Source organism: Doryrhamphus excisus, chromosome 16, assembly GCF_030265055.1.
Source record: "Doryrhamphus excisus isolate RoL2022-K1 chromosome 16, RoL_Dexc_1.0, whole genome shotgun sequence".
Classification (NCBI taxonomy): domain Eukaryota; kingdom Metazoa; phylum Chordata; class Actinopteri; order Syngnathiformes; family Syngnathidae; genus Doryrhamphus; species Doryrhamphus excisus.
In genome coordinates, this window is record NC_080481.1 from 3,193,653 (window position 1) to 3,210,010 (window position 16,358).

Sequence of the window (16,358 nt, forward strand, 5' to 3'; positions counted from 1 at the left end):
TCAGATAAATAAAGTAAGGTTATTTAGTTTGTTTAATAAAAGAATGATGTGGATCATTTAACACAATGGCAGGGGAAACAATGCTGGATTCTAAAATAACATTTTCCACAAGATGAGCAAAGCTATTCTTTCATCAGCCTAGAAAATAAACCCTTTAACTTGAGGCAAAACATGTGCGTGAAAATTGGCAAGTTGCCTGCTTAACATGCAGCGAGCTGCCCTCCTCGCTTTGTGTTTGCCTGCAGCCCGCGTAATTATGAGAGGCGGATGAGCAGAGTCCCGGCAGAGCTAAGCAGTCCCTCAGAATGATCCTCTCATTCCTGCGCTCACACCCAAAAGAAAAGAAAAGAAAACACTCATCCATTTGTTTTCTATGCCAAGGGTGTCCAAACTTTTTCCTCTAAGGGCCATTCACACTCACATTCATACCTATGGACAATTTCATTCATTCGTTCATTCATTTTCTACCGCTTTTTCCTCACGAGGGTCGCGGGGGGTGCTGGAGCCTATCCCAGCTGTCTTCGGGCGAGAGGCGGGGTACACCCTGGACTGGTCGCCAGCCAATCACAGGGCACATATAGACAAACAACCATTCCCACTCGCATTCATACCTATGGACAATTTGGAGTTGCTAATTAACCTAGCATGTTTTTGGAATGTGGGAGGAAACCGGAGTACCCGGAGAAAACCCACGCATGCACGGGGAGAACATGTAAACTCCACACAGAGATAGCTGACGGTGGAATTGAACCCTGGTCTCCTAGCTGTGACGTCTGCGTGCTAACCACTCGACCACCGTGTGGTTAATTTCCTTTCTTTGTTAAATATGACTAGGCATGTGCCATAATTATCGGCCCGATATCAGCGTAAAAATTTGATATCGGTATCACATTTTTTTCCCAATCATAAAAACGATATTTAAAAAAATGCTGTCATGTCATGTTGCACAATTCAGTATCGGTATCAGATGATATCGGTATCAGTAAATTGAGAGTTTTCGGCAAAAAAGCCAAGATTGGACATTCCTAATTATGACTTTATTCCAATATTTTGACTTTTCCCCATCTTAATTTTCCAAAAACTTAAATTGTTTCTCATATTGTGACTTGTATGTATTTTTCTCATAATGCTATAAATATTGCAGACTAATTCCTGAAAATTTGGACTTTATTTGTTAAACACTTTATTTTTTTATGAAAAATTGTTGATTTATTTTGATTTTTTTTCATCCAACTTTAGAATAAAAATGACTTTTGTCTTTAATATTTAAATTTAATGCTATTAAAATTATGTTATTTTCCTTATGTTGCAATTAAAATCACATCTCTTTCTTGTTAAATAAAAAAAAATTATCTTGAAATTTTCACTTTGTCATAACATCCCTGCTGAATTTGTAATTTTTGCTGTTTTATTTTACAATATTTTTAAAATGTAGCAAAGGCCGTTAAAAATAGCCCGCAGGCTGCAATACAATACATTTTATTATTGGCGTTATTAACAAATAAATGAATAAATACAGGAGTAAAGCACTGACATAAACATTGTATAATTCATGAATAAATGCAGCGTATAGTTAATCAATAACATAATAATCATGATCAGTGTATGAAATATACAGCATGACTTTGCGAGTAGTAGAAATGCGTCTGTATCACTTTGTGTCTAATTTGATGTCGCCGCCGGGTAGTAAAAGTAAAATCACTTCTGCTGTGAAATCGAATATATTATAGAGTAATCATTCCATATATGATAGAGTAATCATTCCAGCTGCTATCTTCCTGTGTCGGACTCCTCCAGGCGCTCCAGGTGGCGCTGACCAGTCACCAAGGGGAGGTGGACTACCTGACGGCGGCTGTGGAGCAGGTCTTCCAGAAAGCTCCGCCTGACATTTGCCAGAAGTAAGAGCTTCCCAGACAGGACCCTGTGGATTAGGATACGTGCTTCTCATGCGGAAATTCCATTCCGGAATGTCAAAGGAAATGAAAAGAGCACTGCTGTTGGTACTTGTGCAGGTATCGCACTGAGATGGACAACATCATGGCACGCTGGAGGCGACTCAGCACCACGCTGACGGAAAACGCCAAGACCATCCAGGAGCTCATGGCCAAACTCCTGCAGTTTCAGGTCAGAAGCACTTCCGACTGGAATGCATTTCAATATTTTTACCGCAAATCTTCCGTTAAAGATAAAAAAAAAAATATGATCCAAGAAAACTTTATTAAAAATTATAACAGCAAATATTGAAAATTTAGCATTAATTTGACTGGAATATAGTAATAAGAATATGTGAAATCAATAGTAGTTTCATAAGAAAAAGAATAACATTGTGATATTATGAGGAATATTATCAGGAAAAACAATGTTGTTCCGTTGAAATGTTAAATATTTTTAATGGTTAAAATTACAAGAATAAAGTCGAAATATGAAGAGAAAAAGTTGTATTTTAATGATAAAAAAAGGTTTTACGAGAATATTATATTATAATATTATGAGGGTGGCTGCATGGCGCGCACACCTCACAACTAGGACACTCGAGTTCAATTCCACCCTCGGCCACCCTTGTGGCATGTTCTCCCCGTGCATGCATGGGTCCAGTTAAGGGTGTACCCCGCCTCTCGCCCGAAGACAGCTGGGATAGGCTCCAGCACCCATGCAACATAATTTTTTGTCATATTTTGACATCAAAGTCACAACATTTTTTTATTAGAATACAATTTTTTCCTCTTCATGTTTTGACTTTATTCTCATAAAATTAGAGATGTTTTTGTACATTAAAAAAATTCCAACTATTTCCACTTTCTTGTTGTGAATTATTACTTTATCCCAATAATATTCTGACTTTATTCTGGTAACATTTTCACTTTTTCCGCAAGCTAATTTTCTAAAAATTAAAATTTTATTCATTGTTTTGTTTGTTTGTCATTAAACAATTGAAATTTAAGATATTAAAAAATATATATTTTTCCTCACAGTAAAATTGCGACATTTTTTCATGAGATTACAACTTTTTTCTCTTCATATTTAGACTTTATTCTTGTAAAAATTCCTGCTGTTGTAAATTTTTCAATTTTCTTGTGAAATTATATTTTTATAATGTGCTCCAGGTTGCACTTTTGATATCAGTTCAAATTCAAAATGTTCAGGTCATTTGGAACACGAGGGCTAGCAACTGACATGTTCCCAAAAATTCCCATTAAAAGTGAATGGAGAATTTTCCACATTTTCCTATTTGTGACATGGGTTTTCTCCGGGTACTCCGGTTTCCTCCCACATTCCAAAAACATGGTAGGTTAATCGGCGACTCCAAATTGTCCATAGGTATGAATGTGAGTGTGAATGGTTGTTTGTCTATATGTGCCCTGTGATTGGCTGGCCACCAGTCCAGGGTGTACCCCGCCTCTTGCCCCAAGACAGCTGGGATAGGCTCCAGCATGCCCCCGCATGAGGGTCGCTCTAACGAGCAGTAGAAAATGAATGACTTTGTTCCAAAAGGTCCGTTAAAATACAAACATTTTTCCAATAGAAAATAATGTCAATCCAATTCATATGTTCCCAATACATTTTGTACAATGTGGAATCATGATAAATTACGAATGCATATTTAATATCTCCATTATTATTATTATTGATTCTTGCTGGAGAAGCTGGCGATGAGTGACGAGGGAGTCGGGAAGGTAACACCATCTTCGTTCTTATCTGAATTCAATAGTGACTCTCACCTTTTTTTTAATCAAATAAGGCGGCTTATTTAGCACTGACACTCAATAAAATGAATGCACTGACTGTGAGTCAGCAACACGCAGGGTGCCGCGTTCGAGTCAGTGATTCCACTGAATGTTGGGGCTTTGTAAAACTATTGTGACGAGTGGGATCTTTCATCCCTGTGAATTAGAACGATGTGAAGACACTGAAGAAGTGGATGGCGGATGTGGATGTCTTCCTAAATGAAGAATGGCCGGCGCTTGGAGATTCCGAGGCGCTGGAGAAACAACTAGAGCAGTGCACGGTGAGCCCGACTCATGACTCAAGTCCAAGGAACCGAAACGCTGATCCAAAGTGATTGACCAGGCCCTGGTGAACGACATCCACACCATCCAGCCCAGCGTCAACGGCATCAACGAAGTGGGCCTGCAGCTCAAGAAGGAGGCGGAGCCGCCATTCGCCGCCCACATTCAGAAGGAACTGGATGAACTCAACGCCCAATGGGAGAACGTTTGCAAACAGGTGGGTACGACGTACCAGCGCTTCGTCTTCTAGGCCTTCCTGCCGTCGTGCTTCCACGTGTGATGTCACCGTGCAGGCTTATGCCAAGAAGTCGGCTCTGAAAGGCGGCTTGGATAAGACCATGGCTCTGAGAAAGGAGATGCAGGAGATGCAGGAGTGGATAAACCAGGCTGAGGAGGACTACCTGGAGAGAGATTTCACCTACAAAACACCCGAAGAGCTTCGCAAAGCTGTGGAGGAACTCAAGGTGTGAAGTCATAGGACTGTAATGCAATTTTAATGATATCCAGTCACTTTTTATAGTAGAAATAAACAGGAATACTCCACATAATCCACAAATTAGCATATGCCACCTCCATTCTTTGACCAAATGTTCTGCATCTCCGTCAGAGGGCCCAGGAGGAGGTGCACTCCAAGGAGCTGAAGGTGAAACTCCTGACTGACAGCGTGAATAGTTTTATCGCCAAGGCCCCTCCCACCGCCCACGATGCCCTGCGTTCAGAGCTGGATGTGCTGAAGGCCAACTACCAGCGCCTGTGCAGCCGTCTGGACGGGAAATGCAAAACTCTGGAGGTAATATTTCATTGTTGTCGTGAGGCAGGATATGACGCCGCCGTATGTCCATACATGCAAACCCAAATCGTATCCACATTTGGTTGCGCCATCGTAGGTTTTTGAGACGCTCAGGTGATTTTTTTGTGGCGGCATTGGGCCCTTTAATTAATATATATTAATGGATGACGATGATGCATGCATCCAAAACCGTTTGACCACATGGACTTCATTGACTCCATTATTTTTTTTACATTTTCATTGGTAAATATTGCTGAATTTGCACATTTCCTGATCAAATACGGGGCAAAAACATCAGATAAATCCACCCCGAGCGTCTCTTCTCGGCTTCGTACACAAGCTCAGCCTTTTGTCGAGCTAGCTAACTAGCTATGTTATCACACGAATACTGCAGCGATTCTAGAATGGTGACTATTCTTTGTGACGCAAGTGCTGTCCCACTCATGCGCTAAAATACTTAAAATACTTACTCAGAATTGTTTCTGAGTAAAAATTTTACTTAAGATATTTCAAATTGCTCCTAGTTTTTGACGCATACGGCCCTGTTGTGCTGGTTATTGTGTGTAGTTGCTCTATAGGAATCCACAACTCAAGGTCCCCTTTAAGCTTATTAGCGTTTGCGTGATTTTTACAGGTTTAAACTAAGCTATTCATACTTTATACGCGGCAACAGGACTTGAACACAATAGCTTCCAAATGGTCTCCCCCGGATGCAACACCTTATGGTCGGAAAGAGAATCACCTCATTTGATGATGTGTCATTACACATCACGGACCACCCACTGCATCGTTTTGTGTTAATGAAGTTCACAAACTTTGTTCTCATTCCGCACTTGGGAGTTGGGAAAGCTTCACCTGCCTCAATAGTCAAGAAAAACAGTGGAGGCCATTTCAGTAGAAAGTGCTAAAGCTGAAATGGAATGCTGGATGGGACATCTGGGATAATTGTTGATGCTGGAATGGCTTGGGAAATGTGGGGGAAAGGACGTTCTTTTCAATAAGAATTTTAGGGGCAAAAGATGTCAAATTCCTTGAAGGAGTTGAAAAATGTGGAAGTAGTGAGAATTATTAGGATCTAAGGGTAATTGTGCTTGGAAAATGTGGAATTTTGGTAAAGGTGGGAATTTGGGGGATGGAGGAAATAGATACAGTCCACTGAATGAGGTGAAATATTGACATGGTTCTCATCGGGTGAGAAATGTGGAAGTAATAAGGGCAGTCAAGGTCACAATAAGAAAATGTGGAAAATTCTTCATTCATTTCTAATGGGAATTTTTTGGGAACATGTCAGTTGCTAGCCCTCGTGTTCCGAATGACCTGAACATTTTGAATTTGAACTGATATCAAAAGTGCGACCTGGAGCACATAATAAAAACATAATTTCACAAGAAAACTGAAAAATTAATAACAGCAGAAATTTTTACAAGAATAAAGTCTAAATATGAAGAGAAAAAAGTTGTAATCTCATGAGAAAATGTCGCACATTTACTCAAATTTTGCGGACTGTGAGGAAAAATAATTTCATTTTATTATCTTAAATTTGAATAGTTTTATGACAAACAAACAAAACAAAGAATAAAATTTTTAATTTTGGAAAATTAGCTTGCGGAAAAAGTGAAAATGTTACCAGAATAAAGTCAGAATATTATTGGGATAAAGTAATAATTCCGTGAAGAAAATTCACAACAAGAAAGTCGAAATAATTGGAAAAAAACAATTTTAATGTACAAAAACATCTATAATTTTATGAGAATAAAGTCAAAACATTAAGAGGAAAAAATTGTATTCTAACAAAAAGAAGTTGTGACAAAATATGACAAAAAATTATGTCATGTAAGTAACAAAGTTGTAATTCATTCATTCATTCATTTTCTACGGCTTATCCTCATGAGGCTCGTAGTCGTGCTGGAGCCTATCCCAGCTGTCTTCGGGCGAGAGGCGGGGTACACCCTGGACTGGTGGCCAGCCAATCACAGGGCACATATAGACAAACAACCATTCACACTCACATTCATACCTATGGACAATTTGGAGTGGCCAATTAACCTAGCATGTTTTTGGAATGTGGGAGGAAACCGGAGTACCCGGAGAAAACCCACGCATGCACGGGGAGAACATGGGTGGGATTGAAGCTGTGTGGCCTGTACGCTAATCACTCCCCGCCGTGCAGCCTCAATAGTGTTGGTTGTTAACCAAAAAACGTGTTTACCGGGGCGGATGTTAACCAAGGTTAGCATGTTTTTTTTGGTTAACTTTGAAAATTTAGGCCAGAATTTTGTGTGCACTTAAGCCTATGTCTTGTTGGGAGGAAACCGGAGTACCCGAAGAAAACCCACACATTCATGGGGAGAACATGCAAACTCCACACTGAGATGGCCGAGGGTGGGATTGAACTCAGGTCTCCGAGCTGTAAGGTCTGCGTGCTAACCACTCGACCACTGTGCAGCCCACAAAGTTGAAATATTGAATAAAAAATATAGTTGGGCCCCACACTGGACAAATTCAGGAAGCGTCTTCATCATATGGAACAACCAAATTGTGACCCTGTGGAGCCCAAGTATGAACGTTGATAGTTTCCAAGCATCAGATTGACCATCAAAGTTTGCCGCCATGCTCCGCCCACATCCTCTGGCGCCCAACTGCCTGATTTTTCATTTGGGCTCATTTGGTCAAAGTCCCTAAGACTATTCGGTCCTGTTTGTTTTGGAACATGTGTGTCCTTTCATGATAGACTTCTATGGCGCCATTGAGTGACTTCTGGGGTTCGTGTTCGGAACGTTTTCACCCGGCCTGAAATACCCTGAAATATTGTTACATTTCCGTGCATGTTAGACCCTCACAAATGCGAGTCGTACTAAACACAGCAGTTTGACACACAAACACAGCCATCCTTGCATAAACTCTACTTTATGCTACGCTTTGTTAATTGAACAAAATGTGACCTCATATTGTGATTGTCGTGTTCAGTGGTGCAGAGCCTCCATCCTCCCGTCGGTACGGGTATCATTTCCCTCTCTGCCACGTTTTCGTCACAAATAATTACCCTGGTGTGCTGGTAATTCTGCTTTACGCTCCAACTCCTCCTCCACTTCCTGCTTCCTTCTGCAAGTTTCTGATTGCCGCTCACTTATCTTCTGTCGGCATCATTCCTTTTTCCATCAGTGCATTTCGCCCATGTCTAATTAAGACCCTTGTGTGTGTGTGTGTGTGTGTGTGTGTGTAGGAGGTTTGGGCGTGCTGGTGTGAGTTGCTGTCCTACCTGGAGCAAGAGAATGCCTTTCTGGACCAGCTGGAGCAGAAGCTTGATGAAACTGAGAACCTCCAGGGAGGAGCAGAGGAGCTGAAGGAGGCGCTGGATGTGAGTGTGCACAGAAACACGCGTCACACATAAAAAGGATCAAGTTCCCCAATGGTTCCTGGTAATTGCAAATAATTCAGTATGTTTATCACATTTTATAAACTACATTCACTTTCATTTAAATGCCATTCCTGGTGCATGGCTGACTGTTTTACACTCGGCCCAACATACAGGCGGTGCCCGGGATCCAACATAGTGGCAGGGTAAATAACCTTTGTATACAAAAAGCAACAATCCAGCATCAAGTGTGCTTTGTTGCGGGGTCCCACTTTGTCACAACACAGATTGGCGGCCATTTATTTTGCAGGTGTAATGTTCAAATGCACGCCGTGTTTAATTTGGTCGCAGGCCAATTAGAAACTGCAAATATCTCCCAGGCTGCACTTTGGTCACCCCTGGATTACCTAGTGCAGGTGTATCAAATATAATATCTGATAAATGTCATAATACCTGCCAAATGTGAAATGTAATTAAATGGCCGTAGTAAAGATTATACACTAATGAGCAAGGAATGTGTGTGTATGTGTTGCATGGACATCTACGCAGGGTTTAGAGGCTCTCTTGCGACACCCGGAGGACAACAGGAACCATATTCGGGAGCTGGCCCAGACTCTGATGGATGGCGGCGTTTTGGATGAGCTGATTCAGCAAAAACTGGATGCCTTCAACACGCGATGGGACGAGCTCATGGCGAGGGTAAGACGTGACGATGATAATTCACCGTCCATGATTTTACGTTTAGAAGTGAGCCGTGAAAGATGTTTTGGATGGCTCTGAATGAGTCCTACTGACCTCGTTATACAAGCTGCAGGTTGCCTTACGTACGTAAACGTGGAAGTCCTCGGGAGCGCTAGGGGGTGTGACCAACAAAGCGGAGTGGCCTACCCAGATTAAATTAAACAGACCTTTTGATTCATGCCGCATCATCTTAATCACACAGCATGAGCTTATGCTAAATTATCATGCTCCCAGCATACCTTGTGGGTTATATATTAGTAGAAAATAGTATTTTTTTGCATTTTTATTAGTGTAGACTATGTTATGGTATTATTTTTGGATGGGGGCATTTGGTTTGATAACCGTGATGATGCGCCTGTCAACAACCTGTTTTTTTTTTGCTATTCAAGGGTGGATCTGCTGGATTTATTATTTTATTATATTATTATTATGAAATACTTGTGGGTTTTCTCCGGGTACCGTGGGTTTTCTCCGGGTACTCCGGTTTCCTCCCACATTCCAAAAACATGCTAGGTTAATTAGCGACTCCAAATTGTCCATAGGTATGAACGAGTGGTGTGAGTGGTTAGCGCACAGGCCACACAGCTTGGAGACCTGAGTTCGATTCCACCCTCGGCCATCTCTGTGTGGAGTTTGCATGTTCTCCCCGTGCATGCGTGGGTTTTCTCCGGGTACTCCGGTTTCCTCCCACATTCCAAAAACATGCTAGGTTAATTGGCGACTCCAAATTGTCCATAGGTATGAATGTGAGTGTGAATGGTTGTTTGTCTATATGTGCCCTGTGTTTGGCTGGCCACCAGTCCAGGGTGTACCCCGCTTCTCGCCCCAAGACAGCTGGGATAGGCTCCAGCACCCCCACGACCCTCGTGAGGATAAGCGGTAGAAAATGAATGAATGGAATACTCTTAATTTGAAAAATCCAGCACAAAGTGTGTGCGATCATTTGAAAATATGTGCACCCTCGCCGTCTTTGTAACACCTTCCCATCACTTCCTTGCCCTCGTCTCCTCCTCCTCCTCTCACCCTACCCTCCTTAATTATCACTTCCCACTCCCCATTGCTCCCTTGCCTGCCTCCTTCTTCCTTTCGCTCTTCCTCCTTCCTTCTTTTCCTTCTAGCTACTGTCATTGGCAGCATTCTGCTGACAGATTAGTCACACTTTTTCACACACACACACACACACATTCACACAAAGACAAGTCAATGCCCGCTGGGTTGATCCCCCCTTCACCCCCCCCCCCACCACCACCACCACCAAAGCACCAGATTAATGTTCTTCTTGCAGCCTGATAAGCTTCCTTTTGTTTGTCAAGCCATCAGAGGCTGTGTGTGTCACATTCTTGTATTTCAGACATTGAGTGTGTATTGTCATGGATGTGTGTGTGTGTGTGTGTGTGTGTGTGTGTCAGTCAACATGCTCATGCGAGATGAGAGTCGGCAGCTCAAAGCTGCTTTCTCCCGTCATCCATGAATGCAGTGCTTTTACCTTTCCTCCACTCATTCGAGAAATGCTTTTCTTTCTCAATCGAGAAAAAAAGGATCTGTCAAAAAGAATTGTAATCATGATTAATTATATTTTATATATACGTATATTATATTTATTATATTATATTATTATATTTATTATATTATATTTATTATATTTTTAATCATATTTTTGTTAACTCATAATTATTGCAATTAATTGCAGATGATATACCTTTTAAATATTTTAATACACCTATCAACGTTACACATGAGATAATAATAACTATATATAATATAATAATATGTTTCAGTTGTATTCATTTATGATGCCATTGTCTCATATTTACATTTGTTTGATTTGTTTGAAGGCTGCACGCAGGCCTCACAGCTAGGAGACCCGAGTTCAATTCCACCCTCAGCCATCTCTGTGTGGAGTTTGCATGTTCTTCCCGTGCATGTGTGGGTTTTCTCCGGGTACTCCGATTTCCTCCCAACAAGACATAGGCTTAAGTGCACACAAAATTCTGGCCTAAATTTTCACAGTTAACCAAAAAAAACATACTAAACTTGGTTAACATCCGCCCCGGTTAACACGTTTTTTGGTTAACAACCAACACTATTGAGGCTGCATGGCGGCGAGTGATTCGCGCGCAGGCCACACAGCTAGGAGACCTGAGTTCAATCCCACCCTCGGCCATCTCTGTGTGGAGTTTGCATGTTCTCCCCCGTGCATGCGTGGGTTTTCTCCGGGTACTCCGGTTTCCTCCCACATTCCAAAAACATGCTAGGTTAATTGGCGACTCCAAATTGTCCATAGGTATGAATGTGAGTGTGAATGGTTGTTTGTCTATATGTGCCCTGTGATTGGCTGGCCACCAGTCCAGGGTGCATCCCGCCTCTCACCCAAAGACAGCTGGGATAGGCTCCAGCGGTACAAAATGAATGAATGATTGTTTGAAATAAGAAATCAGGAAGTGCGTGAACGTTTTCAGATGACTGTCTATTTGTCTTATATTTTTATTTTATTTTATCTGTACCACAAATCCCCGGCACAGTGAATGCATCATTATGAATGTCTACTGACTTTCCCCACTGTATATATAAAGTGGAATGAAAAGTGAGTATGATCTTATCTTTGTGCTAGCACACTGCTTGTGTGTCAAAATAAAATAAAGGCAGTAGAAACAGTAGGGTAAGCATATAATCCCGTTATATCCGAGTCCTACATTGAAAAGCCAAGATAAATGCAGCCCATGGATGCCATGAAGTGTTTCATATTGTCTCCGAGTGTGGCGTTCACACTGAAGCCATGTGTGCCAAATGAAAGGCCGCTGGTTGGCGTGCTTGCAGGAAAGTTTGGGCAACATGGAGGCTGCTTAAAGAGGCGTTTGTGTTTGGAGTGCGTCGCCACAGGGGAAGCTCGTTATCGGTGTTTGTCTTTACAAGTTTGAAACAGTAGCCCACTCTGCGGCTTGAATGAGGGTGTGAGGAGGGTTGTGCAGGCTCAGGGCTATACTTAGTCATGATCCTTCTGTACGGGATTAGCATGCATACACTTCGCCTGTCCACATGACGTGAAGCAGGTTCATGATGTAAGTGTTCTGCTAATCCTGTAAGCAATCGGCAGGGAGGAAAAAGAGAAAGTGGATGCTGTCAGCCATGTCGGGGCTTCACATCCACAAACCATGAGAGACACGCCGCGGAGTTCGTGTGGCAGGAGGGTGCATGCCGGGGGTGGGAGCATGGTAGCAGTGGTGGGTGGATGAACCTTTTTGCGGAGGTGAGCAACAGAGAGATTTGAAAATGTGATTTCTTTTCATCTTCTTTCCACTCAGGTGTTGCTTAGGCAAAAGGAGCTGGCCAAGAATCTCCAGTGGGCTCAGGAGAATGACAAAAGTCTCCGGGCCATTCAGGAGTCGCTGGCCAACACCGACCGCCACCTGACGGCGTACCTGGCTGACCACATTGACGCCCAGCAGATACCACAGGAGGCTCAGGTAGCCCTTTTGGACAGATAGAGCATGTCTCTTTAATAAGTACGTATCTTCTGTATTATTGTGGTGGTCAGTGTCAATCACTGCACACTAGCAATGCGCTGCATTCAATAAACTGATAAGTACTAATATTTGACATGTTATGAGTCAATTAGTGGTGTGATTTAGAGTGTATGGCAAATATTTTGACCGCATTGATTTAACATATATTTAACACACACTATTTTATGCTTATGAGTTTCCTTGAATTATTTGTCACATTTTATCTATAAAAGTGTTATACTATCAGCTGTATGTTCTCATGTCCCTTTTTCAGGAGCACTTTAAACATCACACCACATCAAACTCATTCATTCATTTTCTACCGCTTATCCTCACGAGGGTTGTGAGGGTGCTGGAGCCTATCCCAGATGTCTTGGGGCGAGAGGCAGGGTACACCCTGGACTGGTGGCCAACAAAACCGTAAAATTTAATTACATAGTTTGATGTGGTAGGGCTGCACGGTGGACGAGTGGTTAGCACGCGTACCTCGATGCGTGGGTTTTCTCCGGGTACTCCGGTTTCCTCCCACATTCCAAAAACATGCTAGGTTAATTGGCGACTCCAAATTGTCCATAGGTATGAATGTGAGTGTGAATGGTTGTTTGTCTATATGTGCCCTGTGATTGGCTGGCCACCAGTCCAGGGTGTACCCCGCCTCTCGCCCGAAGACAGCTGGGATAGGCTCCAGGATAAGCGGTAGAAAATGAATGAACTTGCCAAGGGCCAATAATAAACAATGAGGTCAAATTGTGTGTGACATATTTGGCACCAATTATAATATTTAATAATAATATTTAATAATAATAATATTTTACAGATTGACTAACTCTTGTATGTTAAAAGTTGAACTTTAATTCTTTGCAAGCAACTGGCGGGCCCAATTCAAATGCTTGGCGGGCCGGATGTGGCCCTCGGGCCGTAGTTTTCCCACCCCTGCCCTAGAGTGTAATCAGATCAAGTATGTGTGTGATGATCTATGATGATACTTTCTCACTGCCGTGTGCTGCCCCTCTGTGGCGAAACTACGACGATGACGGTAAATGTCCTAAAAAGTGATGTCATCTGACATTCTGTACTTTGCAGAAGATCCAGTCGGACCTCAGCAGCCATGATGCAACCCTGGAAGACATGAAGAGGAAGAATCAGGAGAAGGTCCCGTCTCAGAGAATGACTGGACAGATAGACCTCACGCAGGTGTCGCTCTCCATCCACACACACAAATGAATACCCACTGTAGATCAAAGTAAACCCCCTCCCTCTTCTTCTCCTTTTCTGCTAGAAAATGTTGGCGGATGTGTGGACCAAGTTCAGGCTCTTCCAAAAGCCGGCCAACTTTGAGGCGCGGCTGGCTGAATGCGAGCGTGTTCTGGCTGAGGTCAAAACCCAGGTGGGGGTGCTGGACATCCGCAGTGTGGAGCAGGACGTGGTGCAGTCTCAGCTGGAGCAGTGCATGGTAGGCGTCAGAGTCACGTGATACGCCGCGATACGGCGGGCCGACCTCTCTCTTTGGTGCCCCCGCAGAAGCTGTACAAGGTGCTGAGTGAGGTCAAAGGCGAGGTGGAGACGGTGATAAAGACTGGCAGGCAGATCGTGCAAAGACAACAGACTGAGCATCCGAAAGAGCTGGATGAGCGCGTGACGGCGCTCAAACTGCTCTACAACCAGCTGGGAGCGCAGGTGAGGGCGCATGCACACACGTCCAACTGATCTGACCGGTGAGACGCAACCAGACGTCAGGCTTCAATACCCGGATACCAATTAAAAGACGCCAGAGTCGCCACTTTGATACGTTTTGTACGTTCAAGGTGTTCAAGCCTAAACCAGTACAGTGGTGCCTTGGTTAACATCCGTTCCTGGTTAGCGCACTTTTGCAAAATGTTTACCTTGGTTTGCGTTTGCTCGCGTGTTTAGCGTCCGGTTCGAACTCTTGCGATAATTGCACTTGATCGCGCAATGCATTGTGGGTCACAGGAACCATTTTTGTGCAAGTATCCAAATATTTGTCATTATTTCTTTGTCTTTTTCTACATGTAAAACTGTAGTTATTGGCGATAAAACATGCTTTGTGCTAACATTTTTGGGTGATTAATTACCCAATTAATTAATATGTGGGTTTTCTTTGAGTACTCCGGCTTCCTCCCACATTCCAAAAACATGCTAGGTTAATTGGCAACTCCAAATTGTCCATAGGTATGAATGTGAGTGTGAATGGTTGTTTGTCTATATGTGCCCTGTGATTGGCTGGCCACTAGTCCAGGGTGTACCCCGCCTCTCGCCCAAAGACAGCTTGAATAGGCTCCAGCACCCCCGTGACCCTCGTGAGGATAAGCAGTCGAAAATCAATGAATGAATGAATAATTTACATTATTTTTTATTGGGAAAATTTGCTTTGGTTAAGGCTGCACGGCGGACGAGTGGTTAAGATATGCCTTTATTCGTCCCTCAGTGGGTAAATTTGTAAAAAGTACGTTCCCATACCGGGAGTCGAACCCGGGCCGCCTGGGTGAAAACCAGGAATCCTAACCGCTAGACCATATGGGACACTTAGCACGCAGGCCTCACAGCTAGGAGACCCGAGTTCAATTCCATCTCTGTGTGGAGTTTGCATGTTCTCCCCGTGCATTTGTGGGTTTTCTCCGGGTACTCCGGTTTCCTCCCACATTCCAAAAACATGCTAGGTTAATTGGCCACTCCAAATTGTCCATAGGTATGAATGTGAGTGTGAATGGTTGTTTGTCTATATGTGCCCTGTGATTGGCTGGCCAACAGTCCAGGGTGTACCCCCGTGTTCTAAGTGGTTATGAATGAATGAATGCTTTCATTAAACCACGCCACGACTGTATAAGGAAACAGCTTAGCTCTGTGTAATTGGTGACAAAGTAAATTAACATGATATCTAATAATACCATGTACAGGAATCCGCACCTATTCCAACTGGATTTCCTTGGATTTCCAAAACTGTACTGTGAGAGCGGGTGGCTTCTCCCGGTCAACACTGTGGTTCTGCCCACCTCACTTCCAAATGCGTAAACCTCATTATCTGAAACTTTGGCATCATTTAACATGGGATTAACATGAAGCATAATAGGCCCCCTTTAAGGGTTAGGTATAGTTTGTATCCACATAGTGTACAATGAATGATAAGGGACCATTTGCAATAATGTGTCCAGGGCTAATAAAAAACAAGGAAATGGCCCGATTGATTGACTCCAGCATACGTGATTTAACATCATTGATTTTCTCTACAAGCTTCCCTTTTACCTTCTTTCGGGAAAAGTCCAACACAAAAGAATGTGAATTTGTGTGAACAGATAACAGAGAGCAAATTGGAGCTGGAGAAGAGTCTGAAGTTGTCCAGGAAGCTTCGCAAGGAGCTCAACGGGCTGACGGAATGGCTTGCCGCCACCGATGCCGAGCTGACCAGGCGCTCCGCTGTCGACGGTATGCCCAGCGACCTGGCGGCCGAAGTGGCGTGGGCACAGGTATGATGCACGCACTCAGAATGTGAATGTTTCATAATGTGTAGAGGAAGAGGACTTTAACCTTGACTGTGGGGCCTTTTTATTAGATTTCAAAATAAAATGACTATTCCAATGTGGCGTTACTGAAATCGGTGTACCGTGGCTTATCGCATGTTCACAATTTAGCATTTGCGAACCCACCAATGAGCAGATGTTTGGAAAAAATACTTTATTTTTGTATTTGTGGGAAATCCTTCCTAACACAAGCCAACAGAAGTTCATCAAACCAAATGCCTACCTAAAAAACAACACAATGTACAGTAAAGGCACCACACTCTGCGGTTATCAAATCAAATATGCAAACAAAACAATACAATTCTATTAATTTACAACACGCAAGGCATGCTGGGAAGCCCGCATGCAAGTTTTTATGGATTTTCACCACATAGTATTTAGTAGAAAATGAATGAACGAGTATTTAGTGGCTAGATTTTTCAGATC

The 16,358-nt window shown here is 42.8% G+C and overlaps 1 protein-coding gene and 1 non-coding gene across 18 annotated transcripts in view; one reads left to right on the forward strand and one right to left on the reverse strand.

Annotated features, from left to right (window-relative positions):
• dmd (dystrophin) overlaps positions 1 to 16,358 on the forward strand; it is a 198,192-nt gene that overhangs the window by 91,281 nt on the left and 90,553 nt on the right. For all 17 annotated transcript variants that reach the window (XM_058052496.1, XM_058052506.1, XM_058052498.1 and 14 more), the window contains 13 exons: positions 1,798 to 1,898; positions 2,013 to 2,124; positions 3,893 to 4,006; positions 4,069 to 4,224; positions 4,301 to 4,471; positions 4,615 to 4,797; positions 8,021 to 8,155; positions 8,702 to 8,851; positions 12,196 to 12,357; positions 13,480 to 13,590; positions 13,676 to 13,849; positions 13,918 to 14,073; positions 15,708 to 15,878. In XM_058052496.1, the coding sequence (XP_057908479.1) occupies positions 1,798 to 1,898; positions 2,013 to 2,124; positions 3,893 to 4,006; positions 4,069 to 4,224; positions 4,301 to 4,471; positions 4,615 to 4,797; positions 8,021 to 8,155; positions 8,702 to 8,851; positions 12,196 to 12,357; positions 13,480 to 13,590; positions 13,676 to 13,849; positions 13,918 to 14,073; positions 15,708 to 15,878 (1,896 nt within the window). The remainder of the gene's footprint in view (positions 1 to 1,797; positions 1,899 to 2,012; positions 2,125 to 3,892; positions 4,007 to 4,068; positions 4,225 to 4,300; positions 4,472 to 4,614; positions 4,798 to 8,020; positions 8,156 to 8,701; positions 8,852 to 12,195; positions 12,358 to 13,479; positions 13,591 to 13,675; positions 13,850 to 13,917; positions 14,074 to 15,707; positions 15,879 to 16,358) is intronic.
• Positions 14,866 to 14,937, reverse strand: trnae-uuc (transfer RNA glutamic acid (anticodon UUC)). Its single transcript has one exon. It is a non-coding gene; the product is annotated as a tRNA-Glu (tRNA).